Below are 20,002 nucleotides of genomic sequence, written 5' to 3' on the forward strand. Positions count from 1 at the left end.
AACTGGGCCATTTCTTAGCAGCATGATTCTGAGAACACGTAGGTAAGACCTTCCTTCTCTGGTTAGATATCCTGTGCTGGGTGTGTGGTTTGCTTAAAGGACTGAGAATCGGACGCATAGGAAAGAGTTTAGGGCAAATGCTTTCCACAATACTTTATCTGCTTGTGCTTTGTTTCTGAAGCAGAGTGGAATGCTAAATTTGTGTCCTTGTGACAGCATAAACCCTGGAGGTGACTATCTGTATTATTGCTCTTTGCTTCTCTTTTCTGCTTCTGTTGTGAGCCAATTTTCTTCTTATGCTGCACCACAGAGAATACTTCAGATTTAGCAGCACTGTCTGCTGTGGGGTTCAAATAAAGAGGATAAAAACATAATTCTATCTTTTGGGGGTTGGAACACTGTGAAATGGTTTTCCATACAAAGATCATTTATCTAGAAAAAGGGCTATTGCTCATCTTTCCATACAAATGGAAGATCAGTCCTAATGCCAATAAGTCATTTTGACTTTTTTTTTTTGTTTTTATTTTTTAAGGGAAGGCAAAAAAAAAACAACCCAAAAATAAAACAAAAAACAAAAACAAAAAATGACTTTTAAACCCTAAAGTCTCTTACTTAGATTTCTGGCATTTACCCAAGTGCTTCCAGTGATTCTGAGAATTGGTGGATATAAAACCCAGTTTTTCAGCAAACATTTTCTTTATTTTGTATCCCCTCTTGTACTTTCTCATGCTGAATCTTCGCTTGACCAGGGAACCCACCTAACCAAACAAGCACAGTTTATTCTACTTCTTGGAATTCACTTTTATTTTCCCTTTCCTCAGTTCCTATAAGATAACCTCTAACCAATGACCATCCCGACAGCCATTCCCGCGCCAGCTGACTTGAAGTTCACTCAGGTTACACCAACAAGCCTGACCGCCCAGTGGACAGCACCCAATGTTCAGCTCACTGGGTATCGAGTGCGGGTGACCCCCAAGGAGAAGACAGGACCGATGAAAGAAATCAACCTTGCTCCTGACAGCTCCTCTGTGGTTGTGTCAGGACTCATGGTAAGAAGTGCCCTTTTCCATGGGAATCAAGTACAGTTGACCCTTGAACAACGTGATTTTGAATGGGTGGATCCACGTATATACACTGATTTTTTTTTTCATATTACAGGACTATAAATGAATTTTTTCTTTTTTAGATTTTATTAATAACATTTTCCTTCTCTAGCTTGCTTTATTGTTAGAATACAGTATATAATATAAATAATATACAAAGTATGTGGTAATCAACTATATTTATCAGTAAGGCTTGTGGTCAGCAGTACTAGTTGACCACATCTAGTTAAAAGTACAACTTTTACTAGTTGAGTTTTGGGGGGAGTCAAAAGTGATAAGCAGATTTTCAGCTGTGCAGGGGGTCAGCACTCCTTCCTCCCACATTGTGCAAGGATCAACTGTAGTGCCTCTTCCACAGTGTGAAAGTCACAGAGACAAAATATAGTAAATCTAATTGTGTTCTTTGCCTCTGCCATCAAATAATGAAGTAGAATTCTCTGTATTGACCTAAGCTCTTCCAGATGACTGTCTGGGTGGGACTTTTATAAATCGCGTTGGATTTTACACAGCTCTTTAAGTGTATATGCATGTTATGTATTTTAAAATGGTTTTATGAGTGTATGTGGGGGTGGGAGGCAATTCATATGTCCACAGGCTGAATGCATAAATCCACTCCGGTTATGCATTTTCTGAGCTTTGTTACCTTGGCAAGGAGTATTCTCCAGTTTATACCAACCTACCTGACCCTCCCTCCAGTGAAACGTTTTTAATCCTTTTAGACACGCATGTGGAAAACTAGCCTGGAATCTAGGAAATGGATGTACTTCTTAACATAAGGCCAACCCCAGAAGAAATGACAGAAAGAGTATTCAGAGATAGGATATTCTCTCTGCCTCTCCATGATCAGACAGATTCATGATTGGCACTTGTCAGATCATAAAGGAAAAAAGCAGGCTAATACCTATTCTCCCCATTTTAAATCAGCTCAGTGTAACTGTGTAAGTTATAGCTTACTTGGTGTTAACCCCTAAGCACATTTTTAAATTCCTAGAATTTACCTGTGTTGTTGATCATCTGCAGTGTAGGAATGAAATTCATCTAGGAATTTATAATTCTGTGCCAGTTTATTTTTTCATTTTATAACCATTGTGGGGATCCCTGGGTGGCGCAGCGGTTTGGCGCCTGTCTTTGGCCCAGGGCGCGATCCTGGAGACCGGGGATCGAATCCCACGTCGGGCTCCCGGTGCATGGAGCCTGCTTCTCCCTCTGCCTGTGTCTCTGCCTCTCTCTCTCTCTCTGTGACTATCATAAATAAAAAAATAAAAATAAAAAAATAAATATAACCATTGTGTTTTTCTGGTGCTGTAGTGAAAACACCTGGGCTTCCGAAGATCATGTTGCTAAAGCTTACCGTGTCCTTCTTTCTAGGTGGCCACCAAATATGAAGTGAGCGTCTATGCCCTTAAGGACACGTTGACAAGCAGACCGGCTCAGGGAGTTGTCACTACTCTGGAGAGTGAGTAATCAACAAACATTCTCCATAAATAAAAATTAAAGAATGGTAGATGATTTTCTAGATCACAAAATTAATAGGATTCCCAGTTTGGAAACCACTTTGCCTGCCCATCTTTTTACAACTGTCACCTTTTACGCCCCTCCAGAAGCTGGCATACTGGCACATAAATGGGATCACTTCAAAAACGTTATCATGTTAGTGTTAGGAACTAGGACTGACACCTAGTTTATGCTCTACATGTTGGAACTTGTTTTCATGATGTTTGGGAAAGACACCCTGGCTTCTGCTGTACCTTAATAGTGCAGTAAGTATCGGACGAACCTGGGCCTGCAATCTAGTTTTGTGCCGTATCAGTAATGTATACTATGCTCTTTCAGAAATCACATAAAATATCAAAGTTTTCTCATCTATAATATATGGATGCCATTGCATACATTGAGAGAGAAAAAATGAAGCCCTATAAGAAAGACCACTCTACCAACAAAACATATACATATATATATATTATTGCTGGCCGGCCATATCATTGTAACTCCTGCTACACATATTTTATATCATAACAAATTAATAACTTTAACACACTTATTGAGGTATTTGTAGATACCATAAAGCCAGACTTGGGAACCACTGGTAGTATCTGTAAAGGTTTTTAGTTAAAAAAAAAATAGTTTTAAAAAAAACGTACGTGAGGTGAATCTTTTCGTATTTTCTAATTCCCATCAAGCTCTCTCTCTCAATGCAACAGGAGAAAAATCTATACATGGTTAGTTATGTGTAGAAATGGACATATTTGGTGTATAGTAAAGAAATGCTTAGAATATCAAAACCTTATCAAAGTGAGTTAGCCAGGCACTAACCTCTAGTTTTGATCTGTGCAGATGTCAGCCCTCCAAGAAGGGCCCGGGTGACAGATGCTACCGAGACCACCATCACCATTAGCTGGAGAACCAAGACCGAGACAATCACCGGCTTCCAAGTTGATGCCATCCCAGCAAATGGCCAGAATCCGATTCAGAGAACCATCAGGCCAGATATCAGAAGCTACACCATCACAGGTCAGGGAACTCACCTTACTCATCCCGTTCATTGATTGCCACTCACAACATACATTAGCTTATCAGTTACTCTACCACTTACACAGATTAAATTTATTGTCAATGTTTTAAATAATCCAGCTATAATTTTTAAAAACTTATTTTCATGTTATGATTAGAAATAGCTGTGTTCTGTGAATGCTTGATTTTATCTAATGTTTGTCAGAGAAATGGCATAAGTTCCATTTATGAAATCTAAGCTTTCATCAGTGCACCCTTTCTTACTAGAAAAAAATGTAACACAATGCTTAAAACCAAGAGAAACTTAATAGTGGCCTATAGTTCTTAGATTATAAAACATAATTCAATTTTAAAAAGCAAACAATACTACTTCATAAAGATCCAAGTTGTAGTCAGAGAATGTTCAATATCTTGCTCAGTTTAGGTCTTTCTGAAATTTAAAATTCTGATTCCAGTTACCAATCAGTGACTCATTACAACAAAGAGAAAACACACTTAGTAGGTGCTTGCCCCTCATTCTCTGAGACAGCCACTAATTTTTTTTCTTAAGATTTATTTATTTGAGGGATCCCTGGGTGGCTCAGCGGTTTGGCGCCTGCCTTTGGCCCAGGGCACGATCCTGGAGACCCGGGATCGAGTCCCACATCGGGCTCCCGGTATGGAGCCTGCTTCTCCCTCTGCCTGTGTCTCTGCCTCTCTCTCTCTCTGTCTATCATAAATAAATAAATTTAAAAAAAAAGAAGATTCTTTAAAAAAAATTTATTTATTTGAGAGAGAGCAAGAGATTGAGAGCATAAGTGGGACAGGCAGAGAGAGAGGGAGAGAGAGAATATCAGGTAGACTCCATGCTGAGCACGGAGCCCCACATGGGGCTCAATCTCATGACCCTGAAATCACGACCTGAGCCAAAACCAAAAACCAGACGTTCAACTGACTGGCCACCTATGCACCCCTCTCCATGACGGCCACTTCTAACATAGCATTTTTTAATTTTAAAAATTTACTTTAGCCAGTATCTCTGTAGGCACCGGTGATTTTCTTTTGAGATAATGTTTTTCATTAACAGCACCCATGCCAGGCTCTAATTTATTGCTCAAATGTGGACCACTTCTGTGGTCCATATACATAGGAGATGATAGAGGAACTGTGAAAATTACAGATGAGTGTGAAAATTTTCCTAATAAATTAAGATCAGATAAAAGGCATCTATTTCTTCACAAATCGCAGGTTTACAACCCGGCACTGACTACAAGATCTACTTGTACACCCTGAATGACAATGCCCGGAGCTCCCCTGTGGTCATTGACGCCTCCACTGGTAACTACTTTTTTCTGAAGAAATGCCACTGACTTATGTGTGATCAGTCACGTGAACTTAAGAAACAAAAATGAGGCTGACTGTGAACCATTTTTATAGTTATGGAACTCTTAGATTCTCTAAAGTCTGTTTCTAAGGGTGGGGAAAGAGTGTGGAAATAAGTTCCCTGGTTATTCATTTTCTTAGAGACTTACTTTTGTTTTCTTTCAGCCATTGATGCACCATCCAACCTGCGTTTCCTGGCCACCACACCTAACTCCTTGCTGGTATCATGGCAGCCACCCCGTGCCAGGATTACTGGTTACATCATCAAGTATGAGAAGCCCGGGTCCCCTCCCAGAGAAGTGGTCCCTCGTCCCCGCCCTGGCGTCACAGAGGCTACTATCACTGGTATTGCTGCTTCCGTGTTGCCTTTTTTCCTGCGGACTCCCTAGGACGCACGAAGTGCTTAGCAGATTCCAATTGTGTCTTTGATGCTGTATCATGAAAACAAGAAGCCCCATTTCTGTTAACTTCAAAAAGCACCCTCTATGGAGGAGCTGTAGGTCTCAGTACATCTCAAAAGGCATGAATTCATGAAAACACAATAATTCTAATACTGTCATAATGGCATAACTAGAATCTTTTTATTGGCTGTACGTTTACCAAATATTTGTCAGTCCTGTCCTAGGAAAAGACATTTTTCAAAACAAACTAGCGAATTGTGATCCTGCCCTCCCACCAGCTCCCTAAAGATCTGATGATCTTATAGGACTTGTCAGAGTACCACCTGCCACCATCTTCATTACCCAGTTTCACAGAATGGGTTTTGAGGCAAAGTGATTCCCAACCACCCACGCTGGACAACATGCCTGGAATGGGGAATAACATGGTCTATTTCAATGGGAAAGATCACAAGCCTCTGGTATTATTTTTGGCCAGGAGATTAAAATTTTAAACTCTGTATAGGATAGCATCTGGACTTAAATATCCAACAGAACACAGAGATACCAGAAGGAGACTCTGCTCTTTTAGAAACTTTGGGGAGAGGAAAATAGAATGAGATATGGAAGGAAGTAGCATTGGATACTTCCTACAGGGACCACACAAAGATTGGCCACTCTCTCCTACAGAGTACTTCGCCATAGTCTAAGTTTTCATTGATCCCGCCACTGAGGACCATCTGGTTATTAGGCCCTAAATAGATTCATGTATACAATCTGCAGTGATCTCTCCCAAATGTATATCCTGCCAGTGGTGTATGATGCTGAGAGATTTCCTTGAATTCAAAAGGGCAAATAAGAACACACGTTAAAAGAATACCCATAAAAAGTTAGCATAGAAGCACTTAGCTGTTAGATTTGGGAGGAAAGTTATTAATTTACCAAGTGGCCATGATATGCAGAGTACTGGGGTTTTGTGGAAAAAAAGTGAAGTTGATTTTACGTGTCAAGAGGCCAAAGGCTAACTAGAGAGAGGATGCTTGCTTCCCAGTAGCATCTCCTGGTCAGATCAACTCCCACTTGACTAGCTGAGCCCATGGACATAACGTGATGATCTGTCCTTCCATCAGGTCTGGAACCAGGCACCGAGTACACCATCCAAGTCATTGCCCTCAAGAACAACCAGAAGAGTGAGCCTCTGATTGGAAGGAAAAAGACAGGTAAAGGGCGCCTTCTGGGTAATAGGAAGGTAATCAAGATAAAACTAATTTGAAGTCAAAAAAAAAAAAAAAAAAACTAATTCGAAGTCATCAATTTTGCGGTGAAAAGTTTCTTCAGATTTTGATACTTTTCTCACGGAAATTTTTTCTTAGACAGCTTAGCATGTGTGCTGTGCTCTTTGATAGCACAAATAACCTGACATAATCTGCAGCATTTGGTTTTATTTTTTCTTAGCCAGTTAATATAAAGCCTTTTATTCACCTTTAAAAAAAAAAAATCTAAGCCACATAGTAAAATGTAGAAACCAGGCTGCTATTATTGCTATTCTTCTATACCTTCTGTTGAAGTTAATGTTAAAAAAAAAAAAAAAAATAGGGAAAATAATCCTTCCTATTACCTTTATTTATTATTTGGTTTCTGAAACTTGAACTAAATAATCTTACATTTTCATCTAATTTCAGTTTAATTTGAAGAAAATTCTCTATTTATACCAATAGGAGAGTTTTAGAAATAAACATGTATGTGGTTTTATCTATTTTTACCATTTCAATTTATGAAAAATTGTTGAGTAAAACCTCTGGAATTCAAATAATTAGTGTGGATTCTAGTCCCTGTAATATGATTCTCGAGTGAAGAAAAGAAGAAAAAAGGTCTGCACATTTCAGCTCCATTAGGCTTAATTTGAGCAGAAGTAGCTTCTATGGGGCTTAGCGGTTCAAAGCTTTGTGGGTATGATAAATTCATACTAACGCTTTTTTCATTCTAAACTATAAAGAAACCTTTGAGAAAAATCATAAAGATTTCTTTTTTGGAAAAAGTGTCTTGTGATCTAAGAACTGCTAATGTTCTGGGGGCTTTGATCGGATTGATAAACAGTCATTGTTGCCTGAATTGGTAATGACTACTGCTGCTACTTTTGGGAGCTTAACACGCTTTGCTTTTTTGGCTCTAACCTCTCTTGGCTAGATGAGCTTCCCCAACTGGTAACCCTTCCACACCCCAATCTTCACGGACCAGAGATCTTGGATGTTCCCTCCACAGTTCAAAAGACCCCTTTCATCACCAACCCTGGGTATGACACTGGAAACGGTATTCAGCTTCCTGGCACTTCTGGTCAGCAGCCCAGTGTTGGGCAACAAATGATCTTTGAGGAGCATGGTTTTAGGCGCACCACACCGCCCACAACGGCCACCCCTGTAAGGCATAGGCCAAGACCATATCCGCCGAATGTAAATGAGGAGATCCAAGTTGGTCATGTCCCCAGGGGAGACGTAGACCATCACCTCTACCCTCACGTTATGGGACTCAATCCAAATGCCTCTACAGGACAAGAAGCTCTCTCTCAGACAACCATCTCTTGGACTCCATTCCAAGAAAGCTCTGAGTATATCATTTCATGTCATCCAGTTGGCATTGATGAAGAACCTTTACAGGTAATTGATTTTCTCTCTACTTCTGGGCAGCCTAGAAATAAGTGAGCTAGGTAACGGAAGTGACCAGAGCTCTGACATAAGGTGGCTACATTTTTAGGGCCTCTTAGAAAGGTAGCATGCCTAAGCCCTGATATTTCTTTTTTTTAATCTCAGTATGGCTGTACTTTGGGGGATGTACTGTACCAAAGAAGAGCATCAGCTTTTGTTTAGTAGAGAAAATAAAACCATTTCTATTATTCTCGCACATTTGAGGCTCCTTAGTAATGTGGACAAAGAAATGATCTGAGGAAAGGGAGATAAATATTCGGCCTGAAGTTACGTTTGCCCAGGAAGGGCTACAACACCATCCTCGGGGCGCCTGGCTGGCTCAGTTGGGAGAGCACGTGACTCTTGATCTCAGGGTCGTGAGTTCAGAGCTTCACGCTGGGTGTAGAGATTGCTTGAAAATGACATCTTTAAAAATAAATTAAAAAAATAAAATGCCATCCTTATGGCTCGTCCTTGAAGAATCCCATTATCTACAATACGTCCGAGGAAAAAGAACTTAAGTGAAGCTGTGCACATCAGCTGTTAGAAGTGACTGATTCTCTAAAAGCACTTTTTGGTTTGGCCTGCTGGTATCAATTTTTAGTGCGTTCTTGTTTTTGGAAAGTGGCAGAACTTTAAAAACTGACTGCACTGTGAAACATCTATGGGCTCAGAAACATGAGTTTGAGGATTTGCCCAAATGCTCTAAGGGCCCCCATGTGAGGGTCACATGCCACCGTGCAGATGATGAATGTATCTCCCCCACAGCACCATGTCCCCGTGTCATGTGCCAAGGGCATGGCCGGGGGACCCCAGTGGGCTGGCGCAGACCTACAGGCAGGGCAGGACGAACAGGCAGCCCTCTGTTGGATTACTGAGGGCTCCAGGTGATGGACGGGAGATTTTTGGCAGATTGAGAAGATGGCCCCCCAGCCAAGTTCCATTTCTCCCCATGGCTGGTTTGGGACCTTCACACCCTCCTTCTTTGTCTCCCTTCGTTTTATGAGCACAGTACAGGCTGTTGATAAGAGAATAGGGTGAGTCGTGTCAATTCCTCACGATAACACTTTCTCCCTCACTTTGGATGTGCCAATGATTGCAGTTCCGAGTTCCTGGCACTTCTGCTAGTGCCACCCTGACAGGCCTTACCAGAGGGGCCACCTACAACATCATAGTCGAGGCACTGAAAGACCAGAAGAGGCACAAGGTTCGGGAGGAGGTTGTTACCGTGGGCAACTCTGGTATGTGAATGCCTGGTTCCTCAGGCGCGGGCTCCCCTCTGGACTACCCCAGGGACGCTTCTTCTCTCGACTGTTCCTTTGTGGCTCTTATCATTTAACTTTGGCACATGGTGCCGTGAAGTAAAGGAGCAACTTGAAATTCGGTGATTTTCTTTTCCCTCATAGTATGCTAGTTTCGTTGTAAAATCTATATTTATCTCAATAGATAGAGCCTCACAGAGTGACATGAGGATAGACCTGGAAGGGACCTCAAACCTGGCTCAGGCCAACACTCTGATGCCCTGCTAGCGAGTGTCTTGAGGTTGATACAGGGCACAAGTCTCCCAATGGCTTTTGCCAGACCCTCTGCTCCTCACCGTGTTGCTGTCCTCTTGAGTGATTGCTGAGTACAGAAACCGATTACCTGTAAAGGAAATTCTCGATCTGCAGACACTAGTAACTGCTGGTTTTTATTCCTGCTATCAAATGCTACTAACATAGCCCCTTTCTGTTCAAAGAGCTACCCTTCTTCCAATGTTATTTCAATTTCTTTTTCTGATTATATAAGCCCAGAGCCGAAATAGAGGTTAAATGATCGCTGACTCCTCTTTGTAGCACCTGCAAAGTCCTTTTAAACCAGTCGTTGTAGCACCTGGCTTTTCAACCTGCATCAGCTGAAGAGTCACCAAGAAACATGAGATAGGGAATCATCAAAACCATGAGTCTTCATTTTTCCCACCAGAGGGTTCTCTCTATTCCTCAGCATCAGGGAGTGCTAAATTCTGTCTCCGTCAAGTGATGGGCTCTAATCCTAGGGCCAGTTACTGAATCCAGGGTTGCAGATGATGGTGCTATTTCACCTGCATAAATACATGTGAATTTAAGCAGTTGACATTTTGGTGGGGGATCATTTTGTGCTTGTTGGGTTATGTATCCATGGTCATGCATGCCTTCTGCTTTGCGTGGTTTTACTAGTAGAAAGCCACATGAAAGGAATTTTCAAAGACATTTGTGCTTTTTCCACCTCGTTTTCTTTAATAGGTTCCATCTCCATAACTTAAGTCAGGTGGAATTTTAACTGGTGGCTATTTTTAGGAGGGTTCCTGAAACCCCTCGTAACACTTTAGGTTCCTTTCATTTTCCTTTCCAAACCCATATCCCCAGCAGCCGTATTTTGCATTCTAGCCAGGTGCTCCTGGCTTTCAGACATGTCAGACGTTAGTTTTTCCCACTCTTATTTTCTTCCAGGGCGACGCCTTTTTCACTGTTACACATTTCAAATATCTATTGCTTTGGAGTTTTTGATTTTTGCACCGAAAAAGAAACCTACACAGTGGGATTCAAAGTCACAGAAGTTAGTTTATGTAATTTTTAGAGAATCATTGGAAGTATGCTTTGTTTACACAGATTACTTTAAGCTTTCTCAAAACATAAAGACCAGTATCTTAGGCAACATGAAGAAACTCCATTATTTATTCTTAGTCATTCGTATTCCTTGCTTTCTCATACTTGGAGCAATTGATTTTATTGACAAAGTAAAGCTGTCCTACTACTATCATACTGATGTACAAAATCTAGGATCTTTGCACTATGGTGCAAAAAATGCAGTAATAAAAGTGAATATTGCCATTTTCATGGTGTATAAAAATGGCCAAGACTTTTGCATTAAAAGCAAAGGATGCTTTTGTGTGTGTGTTGGCAATGGACCAGTGCTTTGAATTCATGATATCCTGTAATCTTTACAAGATCCTGAGCAGGTAGATATATTTTTATTATTAATCCCATGTTACAGATGAGGGAAGGAAGGCAGAGAAATGAGAAATAACTAGCTTAGGGTCGGTCAGGTACTGATGACGCGACATTCCAGTCTTTGCCTCCTCGAGTTCTTAACTAGCTTAAAATGCCTTAAGATATGTTCCATGTGCTATGGACTAGTTTTACCAGAAATGATTACCTTTTTTTAATATTGGTGGCAAAAAATATAAGATGGGCTCCTTTTGAGGTGTTTGTGGCTGGTGTCCATGGGCAACATCTAAGCATTGTTTATTAAGCAACTAATGCATTGGTGAATCTTAATGCTGCTGGGATTTCTGTTTTAGACTAAATCGTTAGAATAACAATTCCGTTTTCTTCTTCTGGTCCAAAACCACCAATAAGATGTCTTTTTTTTTTTTCTTTTTCTTCCTTTTCTTCATGTAGTGGACCAAGGCCTAAACCAGCCTACAGATGACTCGTGCTTCGACCCCTACACGGTTTCCCATTATGCCATTGGAGAGGAGTGGGAGCGGTTGTCTGAATCTGGCTTTAAGCTCTCGTGCCAGTGCTTAGGCTTTGGCAGTGGTCATTTCAGATGTGACTCATCTAGTGAGTAGCTTGCTTTGTCCATCCCCTCTAGTTCCATGCATTTGCACAAGGTGCCGAGGAAGCATGTTTGGCAGATACGGGCTCTTCCAAACATGAAGCAGACGAGGGGAGATTGCTTAACTCAAAGTAACATTTTGCATCATGAAAAATGATGGGAAATTTTACTTGTTGAATATTGCTTCACTTCAGGGGTTCTGTGTCAGTACAACTATTAATTAAAAATAAATTTGTGATGGTAATAGGATTTTTAAAAATTTTCTGTTAAGATGATAAAGTCAAACTCTCTGGAGCCAAGTCTAATGAAGAGTATCAGAGACAAAGGAATTCCGAATCTCTTTTAATCTTTAATGTTGAATGAGCTCAGAGGTGAGAATTTATACTCACACTCTCTTTCAAAACAAACCAAACATACACATATCATTGTACACATACTTTCATATATACACACACTCATATCACACATACACATAGGCACATCAGATAGCTTGAATCTTGCCAGATAGAGAGTACTGATAATCATCTGTAGATAATTGAGAATCAAGTCAATATTTGATTTTCAAACTATAAAAAGATTTTAATATTTTAAATTGTATTTTCAGTTAAAATGATCCAGGGGCTAACTTACTCTGCTTTGAGATTTAACATTAGAATTTCTAAAACTTTCATTTATGCTTTGTTTTTAGGGGGTGTGATTATTATTATTTTAAGATTTTATTTATTCATTTATTCGTGAGAGGCACAGAGAGACTGGCAGAGACACAGGCAGAGAGAGAAGCAGGCTCCATGCAGGGAGCCCGACGTGGGACTCGATCCCGGGTCTCCAGGATCATGCCCTGGGCTGAAGGCGGCACTGAACCACTGGGCCACCGAGGCTGCCCTGGGGATGTGATTATTATTAACAGTTGCTTTATTTTTATAGGCATTAACCATTATAGCTTATAAAAAAGACATATCCAGAAATTATATTAGGAGAAATCCAACATAATAGATTTTTTAAAGATTTCACACTAAAGTATGAAATGGTTTAGTTCAGACTAAAATATGAAGATGAGTAATTTTTTCAATGCAGACTACTGTGCTCAACCATCTGAACATGGAAATATCGAGCAGGTGTGTCCTATGCCATTTAGGAGTTGGAAGTTTTAACATTTGGCATCAGTTGGGTGGTTTTTCATTTCTGAAACTGAACTATTTTAAGTTTGTGTATTTATTACCTAGGTAAGTACTTAGGCACAATTGTGGGAACAGAGAAAGTGATTTCTGTGATTCTTGGGCTCAACTTATATATTCTTTGCTTAGATTTCATAATTGTCGAAATTTTTCAAGTTTAGGAATGAGAAAAGTTTAAGGGATGGCTGACTTCTACAAACTTCTGAAGTGCATTTTGTTTCAGTTAAAACCTTGGAGATTAAAAGTCATCCTTTATGGATAGATAGCAGTTAAAAATATGTAACTGTGAGTTTTAGATATTCCTCAGAACCTATCTTACCTAATAACCAGTGATGTATAATTTTGTTTTTGTTTTGTTTTGGGTACCCAGGTTAATTCTTTCACTCTTTCCATTTACAAGAAACAGATTGTGGCATGTAGAAACCAGCTGAGCTTTGTTTCTTGGTTAATGGAACTACTTTGTATCCAGGTTCTCTGCAAATCCGAAAAGTGACTTTTCATTTATGATCCATTCCCAAAAGACTATTTAAATCCTACTTTGGTTTTCAATAGTCTTAATCCTTAAGAGTGAGAATGCAAATGAAGGTCACTGACAATTGACAATTCTCGGGACATGATTGTGGTGGAATGAATTGCATCTTAAAATATCCTAGAGAATGTTAAATGGTAAAGATAATATTTTTAAAGCGAACCAAAAAAGTGGTCTGTCATGGAGATCGTGACCCTCAACTTTTCTTGCCACTCCTTCCAGGTACCTGCCTTTTAAAAATCCCGTGACATGTTCCAGCATGCGGTCTTGTTGAGTCAGAACACACCAATCACTCTTTGCCTCTGCTTTTCCCCACCCCACAGAATGGTGCCATGATAACGGTGTGAACTACAAGATTGGCGAGAAGTGGGATCGTCAGGGGGAGAATGGCCAGATGATGAGCTGCACATGTCTTGGAAATGGAAAAGGAGAATTCAAGTGTGATCCTCGTACGTGCATTGCCACAGATCATTTTTAGTGCCTTATTAAGCACTCCCCCTTTTATTACGGAGCTGTAACTCTCATTCACAGAAATGATTGGAGACTTTAGGTCTCCTTGAGGAGTGGACACTGGGTTTGTTAATCTTTTGATTTGGGAAAGTGGAGACAAGCTTCAAAAATGAGCCATGATTTAATGTTATTACAGGAAACAGTAGCATTTTCCCGACCTGAGTGTTTTGACCATAATCTGTAGTGAAATATTGCAAGAAAGCTTTATGGGTCTTTAGATTCAACTTTTAAAATATGAACCTTTTCCAGTTGATCAGATTTAGTTTTTGGGAGTGCTGCCCTGAGATCTGTGCAGCAGTACCTCTGTTACCAATGTATCCCATAAACATGTGGGATTTTGGCTGTGGTGATTCGTATTTTGGAGAGAAACAGAACCCACCCCTATATAAAGGTGAAGTCTGTATTCTCAGCCTTACATGAGCTTCTGATTTGTGTCTCCATGTAGATGAGGCAACATGTTACGACGATGGGAAGACATACCATGTGGGAGAACAGTGGCAGAAGGAATATCTCGGTGCTATTTGCTCCTGCACATGCTTTGGAGGCCAGCGGGTAAGGCCAGCCTCCCTGCACAATTTAGATACTATAAAGGGGAGGCTCCGCGCTGGTGATTAAGGGGTCAGCTTCCTGGGTGTATGCTGTACACAAAGGTGTGGTGGTGTCCCTTAGGAAAGTTGAAATGCTTCATTTCCTGTGGGCACGTAGCTGCCAACATAAGTCTACTCTATACCCCTTCCCAGTTCTCCATCTCCTTGGACGTCTCAGCCACTTTCACATCTACTATTCTGAGGCTGTCTCTATTTTTCAGCAACTGAAGTGTTAAATGCTGGGTGGCATTGGACCTCTAGATCCATGATGTTGGATAAGGTGTCCCTGTGGCGTTGTTAAATATTTTGAATAGCATCCTGGATCTAAGAAAATACCACTTCCTTATACCTTCTGTCAATCCAATAATAGGTTCCTGCTACAGGTCTAGCACTGTGCTTGAGGAATATGGGACAGACAGAGGGATTGAGAAATGGTCCTGGCTGTTAATGATACAACCGGAGACATTAAATTAGCATACATTGGAAGTCAAGCTTAATTAAGTGAGTTTCTTAGTGGGTCTGACAAAGAGTTTTCAGGTAGGCTGGAATCAGCAAGAAAATTTCATGGAACAGAGGAACATACACTGGCTGGGGTTTAGGATGTTTAAAATAGGCTAAGACCAGAGTTACGCATACCACCTGGGATGGGAAGGAGCGGGCATATGTAGGTTCTAGTGAGCCAGCCCTCTGCTCAGTGCTTGTGGTAACAAATCAGATGGGAAGAAGTGTGGGCCACTTATGAAAGGCCTGGAAACCTACAGTTTAAGCCAGAAGTTCTCAACCATTTCTAATCTGTGCCCTCCTTCACTATAATAAAAAAAAATGCTGTGCTTTCCTCTAATGTTATTTGAAATTTCAAAATTAAATGACTCTTGTAACTCAAAAGAATGGAACATAACATGCCTTTTGTTTTCAGTGAAAACGTCCCCTCCGATAGCTCCTCACATTCTGATACATGAAGACCATGCTCCTTACCCCAGGGTAGGATTCACTGGTTGATGCCTTTGGCATTAGCCAATTGTAAGTGTCCAAGAAGAAAGGGAGGGAGTATGATGGAAAATGATTTTTTTTTTATAAATTTTTATTTATTTATGATAGTCACACAGAGAGAGAGAGAGAGAGAGAGAGAGAGGCAGAGGGAGAAGCAGGCTCCATGCACCGGGAGCCCGACGTGGGATTCGATCCTGGGTCTTCAGGATCGCGCCCTGGGCCAGAGGCAGGCGCCAAACCGCTGCGCCACCCAGGGATCCCTGGAAAATGATTTTTAGGAAAAGTAATCTTGCAGCAGGGAAGGGTCTTCAAGGGTCTGGGTCTGCCCTCACCTGAGGACTGGGACAGCCCGAGGAAACTACTCTGATCTCGTTCCACCTCTAGTGGTTAGGTGGGGAGGGAGAGGCCCCCTATTCTGATAGAGAGAAGCTATGGAGGTGCTCTCTGTCTCTCATTAACACTTACAAAAGAGTGTGATGGTGGACACTTGTGGTAAGCGACTGGTATAGAAATGTGTGATGAGAAGTGACTTTGTAGGCTATGGTCTCACTTTAGCATCTCCTCATTATTTATGCACATGAAACCTTTCATTTGTGACACCTGTTCTAAGAAAGTACCAAATGAGACACTTAAGACAGCAGTGGAAACTGTTACATTTTTATGTGAAAGCAAGATTCAGTGATTCTAGAAGTAGGTTTTTACCTGTATCATATTAGGTATCGTGAGGAATATGCTTTTAAATGAGAAAGATGTCTGAAATATTTAAGTGACAGTGTAAGACAGAAAGTGATTGTATTATTTAAGGTTCTTTTGGTTGTAAGAGGAAAGCTGGATTCAGGTTAGTTTAGGCTTTTAAAAAAAGACTCACATGACTGAAGAGTCCAGGATCTGCCCGCTGCAGGGCTGCCCCAGCAGTGGCCTTGAGTCTCTCACTCTCTCATGTGCTTTCTTCCTTTGTATTGGCTTTGTTTTCCAAAGGCTCCTGCTGATAGAAAGGTGAATCTGTCAGCCCCATGTTTATCCCCTATAGGCCTCGGAGCAACAGTGAAAGAGAACATGTTTCCTCGCACTTTGAACAAAAATCTCAGAGAGAAGTCTTAGTGGTCCAGCTGGGTCCTGGTCCCCTCTTACATCCCATGTCTAGCGATGGGAGTTTAAGAAGGAAGTGACGACAGAAGGAGCATGGCCAGGAGTTGCTCAGCTGTGGGACAGTCCCAAATCCACCAGCAGTTCAGTGTGGCTCTCCCACTCACTCTTCGGGTCTGAGTTTCCTATAAAATGAGGGTGTTTGGCCCTGTGATCTCAACTCCCATTTAAAAAAGCTCTAGGATTCTCAGAAAACTTCTCTGTGACTTCTAGTACAGAAAGCTTCTTAGGACATGGGGACTGGAACAAGACTTAGCCGGTGGGTGGGGTTTGAATAGGAAGAGAAAGGAGGACATTGCGGGAAAAGCATAAGTGGACAGGGGCAATTATAAGACATGAATAATACGCCAAAATGTATTCTATAAGTTATAAATGCATAAAATCATCCTCAGAGCTTCCCTAGTGGTCAACTGCTCATACTTTGCCAGGTGGGTAAGACCTGAAACTCTTGGTTAACACAAGCCCTAACTGATGTTCTCAGGTTACTGTAAACCCCATCTGACTTCATGCCTGTGTTCCCTCAGGGCTGGCGCTGTGACAACTGCCGCAGACCGGGGGCCGAACCCGGTCACGAAGGCTCCACCGGCCACTACAATCAGTACTCGCAAAGATACCATCAGAGAACAAACACTGTATGTGCACCTGCACCCTGAGTGTTTCTGCCCTAAACGCGGTTAGATACCTAGTAGGGAGTCTCTTTCTGTAGGCAGCTCTCTTCTGAATGAACCCAATATTCTTTTTTTCTAAAAAAAAAAAAGTATTTTAAATGCCTTGAGGAGGAGACTGTACCCTGTGACATAATGAAGGTTCAAATGTATGAAACTCTTGATTGAATATCTCCTTTTGCCTAATAAGTTCATTGCTAAGTTCTTGAAGCTAGAGATACTCTCCTCTCTGTAAATAGTTGTCATAAAAACCTCCCCGCTTTTGTTCTGTACACTTTACGGGATTTTTGGGTAAATTTTGCTTCTATTTTAACAATGCTGGTTTTTTTTTTTTTTTTCCTTTTTCTGTTTTAACAGAATGTCAACTGCCCAATTGAGTGCTTCATGCCTTTAGATGTACAGGCTGACAGAGAAGATTCCCGGGAGTAATATTTTCAACCCAGAGAAACAAGCATGGATCTCCGCCAAGGTCCATCCAAACTGGAGTGATGTTAGCAGACCCCATCTTAGAGTGTTTCTTTCTTAAGCCCTTTGCTCTGGAGTAACTTCTCCAGCTTCAGCTCAACTCACAGCTTCTCCAAGCATCACCCTGGGAGTGTTTTGAGACTTTTCTCATAAATGAGGGCAGTACATTCCTGTTTTGCTCCGAAGTATTCAGTACCGCTCAGTATTTTAAATGAAATGATTCTCACTTGTGATTTGGTTTGGGATTGATAGGGAAGCACAGGCACCAACCAACATATAAAATGTATTGAAATGATTTTCTCAGAATTTAAAGTAGGAAAGTTACCCAAACACTTCTGCTTCCACTTAACTGGCCTGCAATATTGTAAGAATGGCATATCCTTGTTACTGTGATATTTAAAATATCCACAGTGTCCACCTTTTCCAAAAGATTCTAGTAATGATCTAGAAATATCTTTCTCTTATCTGTTATTTATCAATTTTTCCCAGTATTTTTATATGGAAAAAATTGTATTGAAGACATTTAGTATGCAGGTGATAAGAGGAATTTGGTATAATTATGGTTGGTGATTATTTTTTATACTGTATGTGCCAAAGCTTTACTACTGTGGAAAGACAACTGTTTAATAAAAGATTTACATTCCACAACTTGAACGTCGTGGCTTTTTTTTTTTGCATAAAGAAATTTGGGGGAAAAGAAGAATCCCCATGAAGGTTTCTTTTCAGTTCAGCAGGCATTTGAAAACGTATGATCTTGTACAGCTCTCTCCTTCTTGGAGATTTAAGTACAAAATTCTCCAAGTCTCTCATACAAAAATGGATTCATTCTTGTCACTTCATCTTTTCAGTCATGGAACTGGTTTCCTATTCCTGCTTTCCTCGATTTTAGTGGACTCAAATATTTGTTGAACTTGCTAGTCAGCTCTTCAGAAGTGGGATTGAAAGAACCTTTCTTTCCCTGTTCTTCCCTCCCTCCCTCTCCTTTTTTCCCTTCATTGAATAAACACCTATTCAAAGAGGCTACCTACAAGGAAGATAAAAAGAGGACAGAGATGTTAAGCTACTTGAATAGTACATCCTAGAGGATTTTCCTTGTGGGGAAGTGGTGTGGTACAAGAACCCCAACCCCACTCATCTTGATTCCTGCCAGCTGACACTTTCTGGGTGCCCCAGCAGAATAGAGTTTGCAAACTCCTGATCGACAAAGGATATCTCCTTTTCGATTTAACTTTGGGGAAACAACAAAACTTTGAGATTAAATCTGGCATCTAGAATAGTAAATATTGTCACTGGAAATAGTTAATTTTTAGTTAGCAAATATTAGTAATTCATACTATACAAGATGTGGAAAATATTTCTTATTCACTGTTGTGTAATCAAAGAAAATATTTCCTAAGTATCTGTCAATGAGGGATGCCTGGCTGGCTCAGTGGTTGACCATCTGCCTTCAGCTCAGGGTGTGATCCCAAAGTCCTGGGATCAAGTCCCTCGTTGAGCTCCCCATGGGGACCCTGCTTCTCCCTCTGCCTATGTCCCTGTGTCTCTCATGAATAAATAAACAAAATCTTTAAAAAAAAATGTCAGTGAATATTAAGACTAAATATAGAAAGATTTCCTCAGGGTTCATTTGTTATAAAAAAAAAATCTCACATTTGAATTGATTTAGTTTATAAAATGCCCTGACATTTAATATCTCACTGGGAGGAGGTTTTGCAGTCTAATTCTATAAAGAATGCAACTCAGATTAGTTTCCCTTAGCAAGACACAGACCCAAACCCTAGATTTCTGTTTAATATTCTTAATCATTGTTTTATTAGGGCAGTAATGACCAAGGTAGCAGCAACTCTATGTTAAAAAAAAAAAAAAAAAAAGATATAGGAAGAGATTGTGGCGCTGTTACATGACTGTCTCACATAAAGTGTCATCATTGGTCACTCAAGAGAAAATGTGCTTCAATATAAATCTACACACCACTTAAGATGCAGGCCTGAGGGAAAACAGGCTGGTCCCTCTGTCTTCATATATGAAGAGGGGGCCCCGGGTACCATGCGGGTGAAGGTCTATACCTCGACTCCATCTTGCTTAAAAGCTTAAAAGTTTTGTATCTTAAAACATAAAAAGCAGCTATCAGTTGAGAATGTGTTTTGCACCACTTGCCTATCTGCAAACCTAGAACTATCTTTCCCAAATGTGAGTTTAAGTAAATCCGCTTGGACTATATTAATCAAATGAATAGCAATCCCTTTTGACAATTTATATTCTGAAATGGAAAAGACACAAGCTCTACATTTAAGATTTAAAAATACCACTTTTTCCAGAATG

At 40.6% G+C, this 20,002-nt stretch overlaps 1 protein-coding gene across 12 annotated transcripts in view; it reads left to right on the top strand.

Annotated features, from left to right (window-relative positions):
• FN1 (fibronectin 1) overlaps window positions 1–18,328 on the top strand; it is a 66,678-nt gene extending 48,350 nt beyond the window's left edge. For 4 of the 12 annotated variants that reach the window (XM_026002033.2, XM_072742988.1, XM_072742989.1 and 1 more), the window contains 13 exons: window positions 862–1,049; window positions 2,472–2,559; window positions 3,438–3,614; window positions 4,842–4,931; window positions 5,142–5,321; window positions 6,484–6,573; window positions 7,541–8,007; window positions 9,137–9,275; window positions 11,454–11,618; window positions 13,641–13,766; window positions 14,273–14,379; window positions 17,075–17,182; window positions 17,573–18,328. In XM_026002033.2, coding sequence (XP_025857818.2) covers window positions 862–1,049; window positions 2,472–2,559; window positions 3,438–3,614; window positions 4,842–4,931; window positions 5,142–5,321; window positions 6,484–6,573; window positions 7,541–8,007; window positions 9,137–9,275; window positions 11,454–11,618; window positions 13,641–13,766; window positions 14,273–14,379; window positions 17,075–17,182; window positions 17,573–17,644 — 1,997 coding nt within the window. In that variant the 3' untranslated portion in view covers window positions 17,645–18,328. The remainder of the gene's footprint in view (window positions 1–861; window positions 1,050–2,471; window positions 2,560–3,437; window positions 3,615–4,841; window positions 4,932–5,141; window positions 5,322–6,483; window positions 6,574–7,540; window positions 8,008–9,136; window positions 9,276–11,453; window positions 11,619–13,640; window positions 13,767–14,272; window positions 14,380–17,074; window positions 17,183–17,572) is intronic. The other 8 variants (XM_072742987.1, XM_072742990.1, XM_072742991.1 and 5 more) reach the window with 2 other exon arrangements.
• Window positions 18,329–20,002: the final 1,674 nt, after the last annotated feature.

The sequence above is a fragment of the Vulpes vulpes genome, chromosome 16 (assembly GCF_048418805.1).
Source record: "Vulpes vulpes isolate BD-2025 chromosome 16, VulVul3, whole genome shotgun sequence".
NCBI lineage: Eukaryota > Metazoa > Chordata > Mammalia > Carnivora > Canidae > Vulpes > Vulpes vulpes.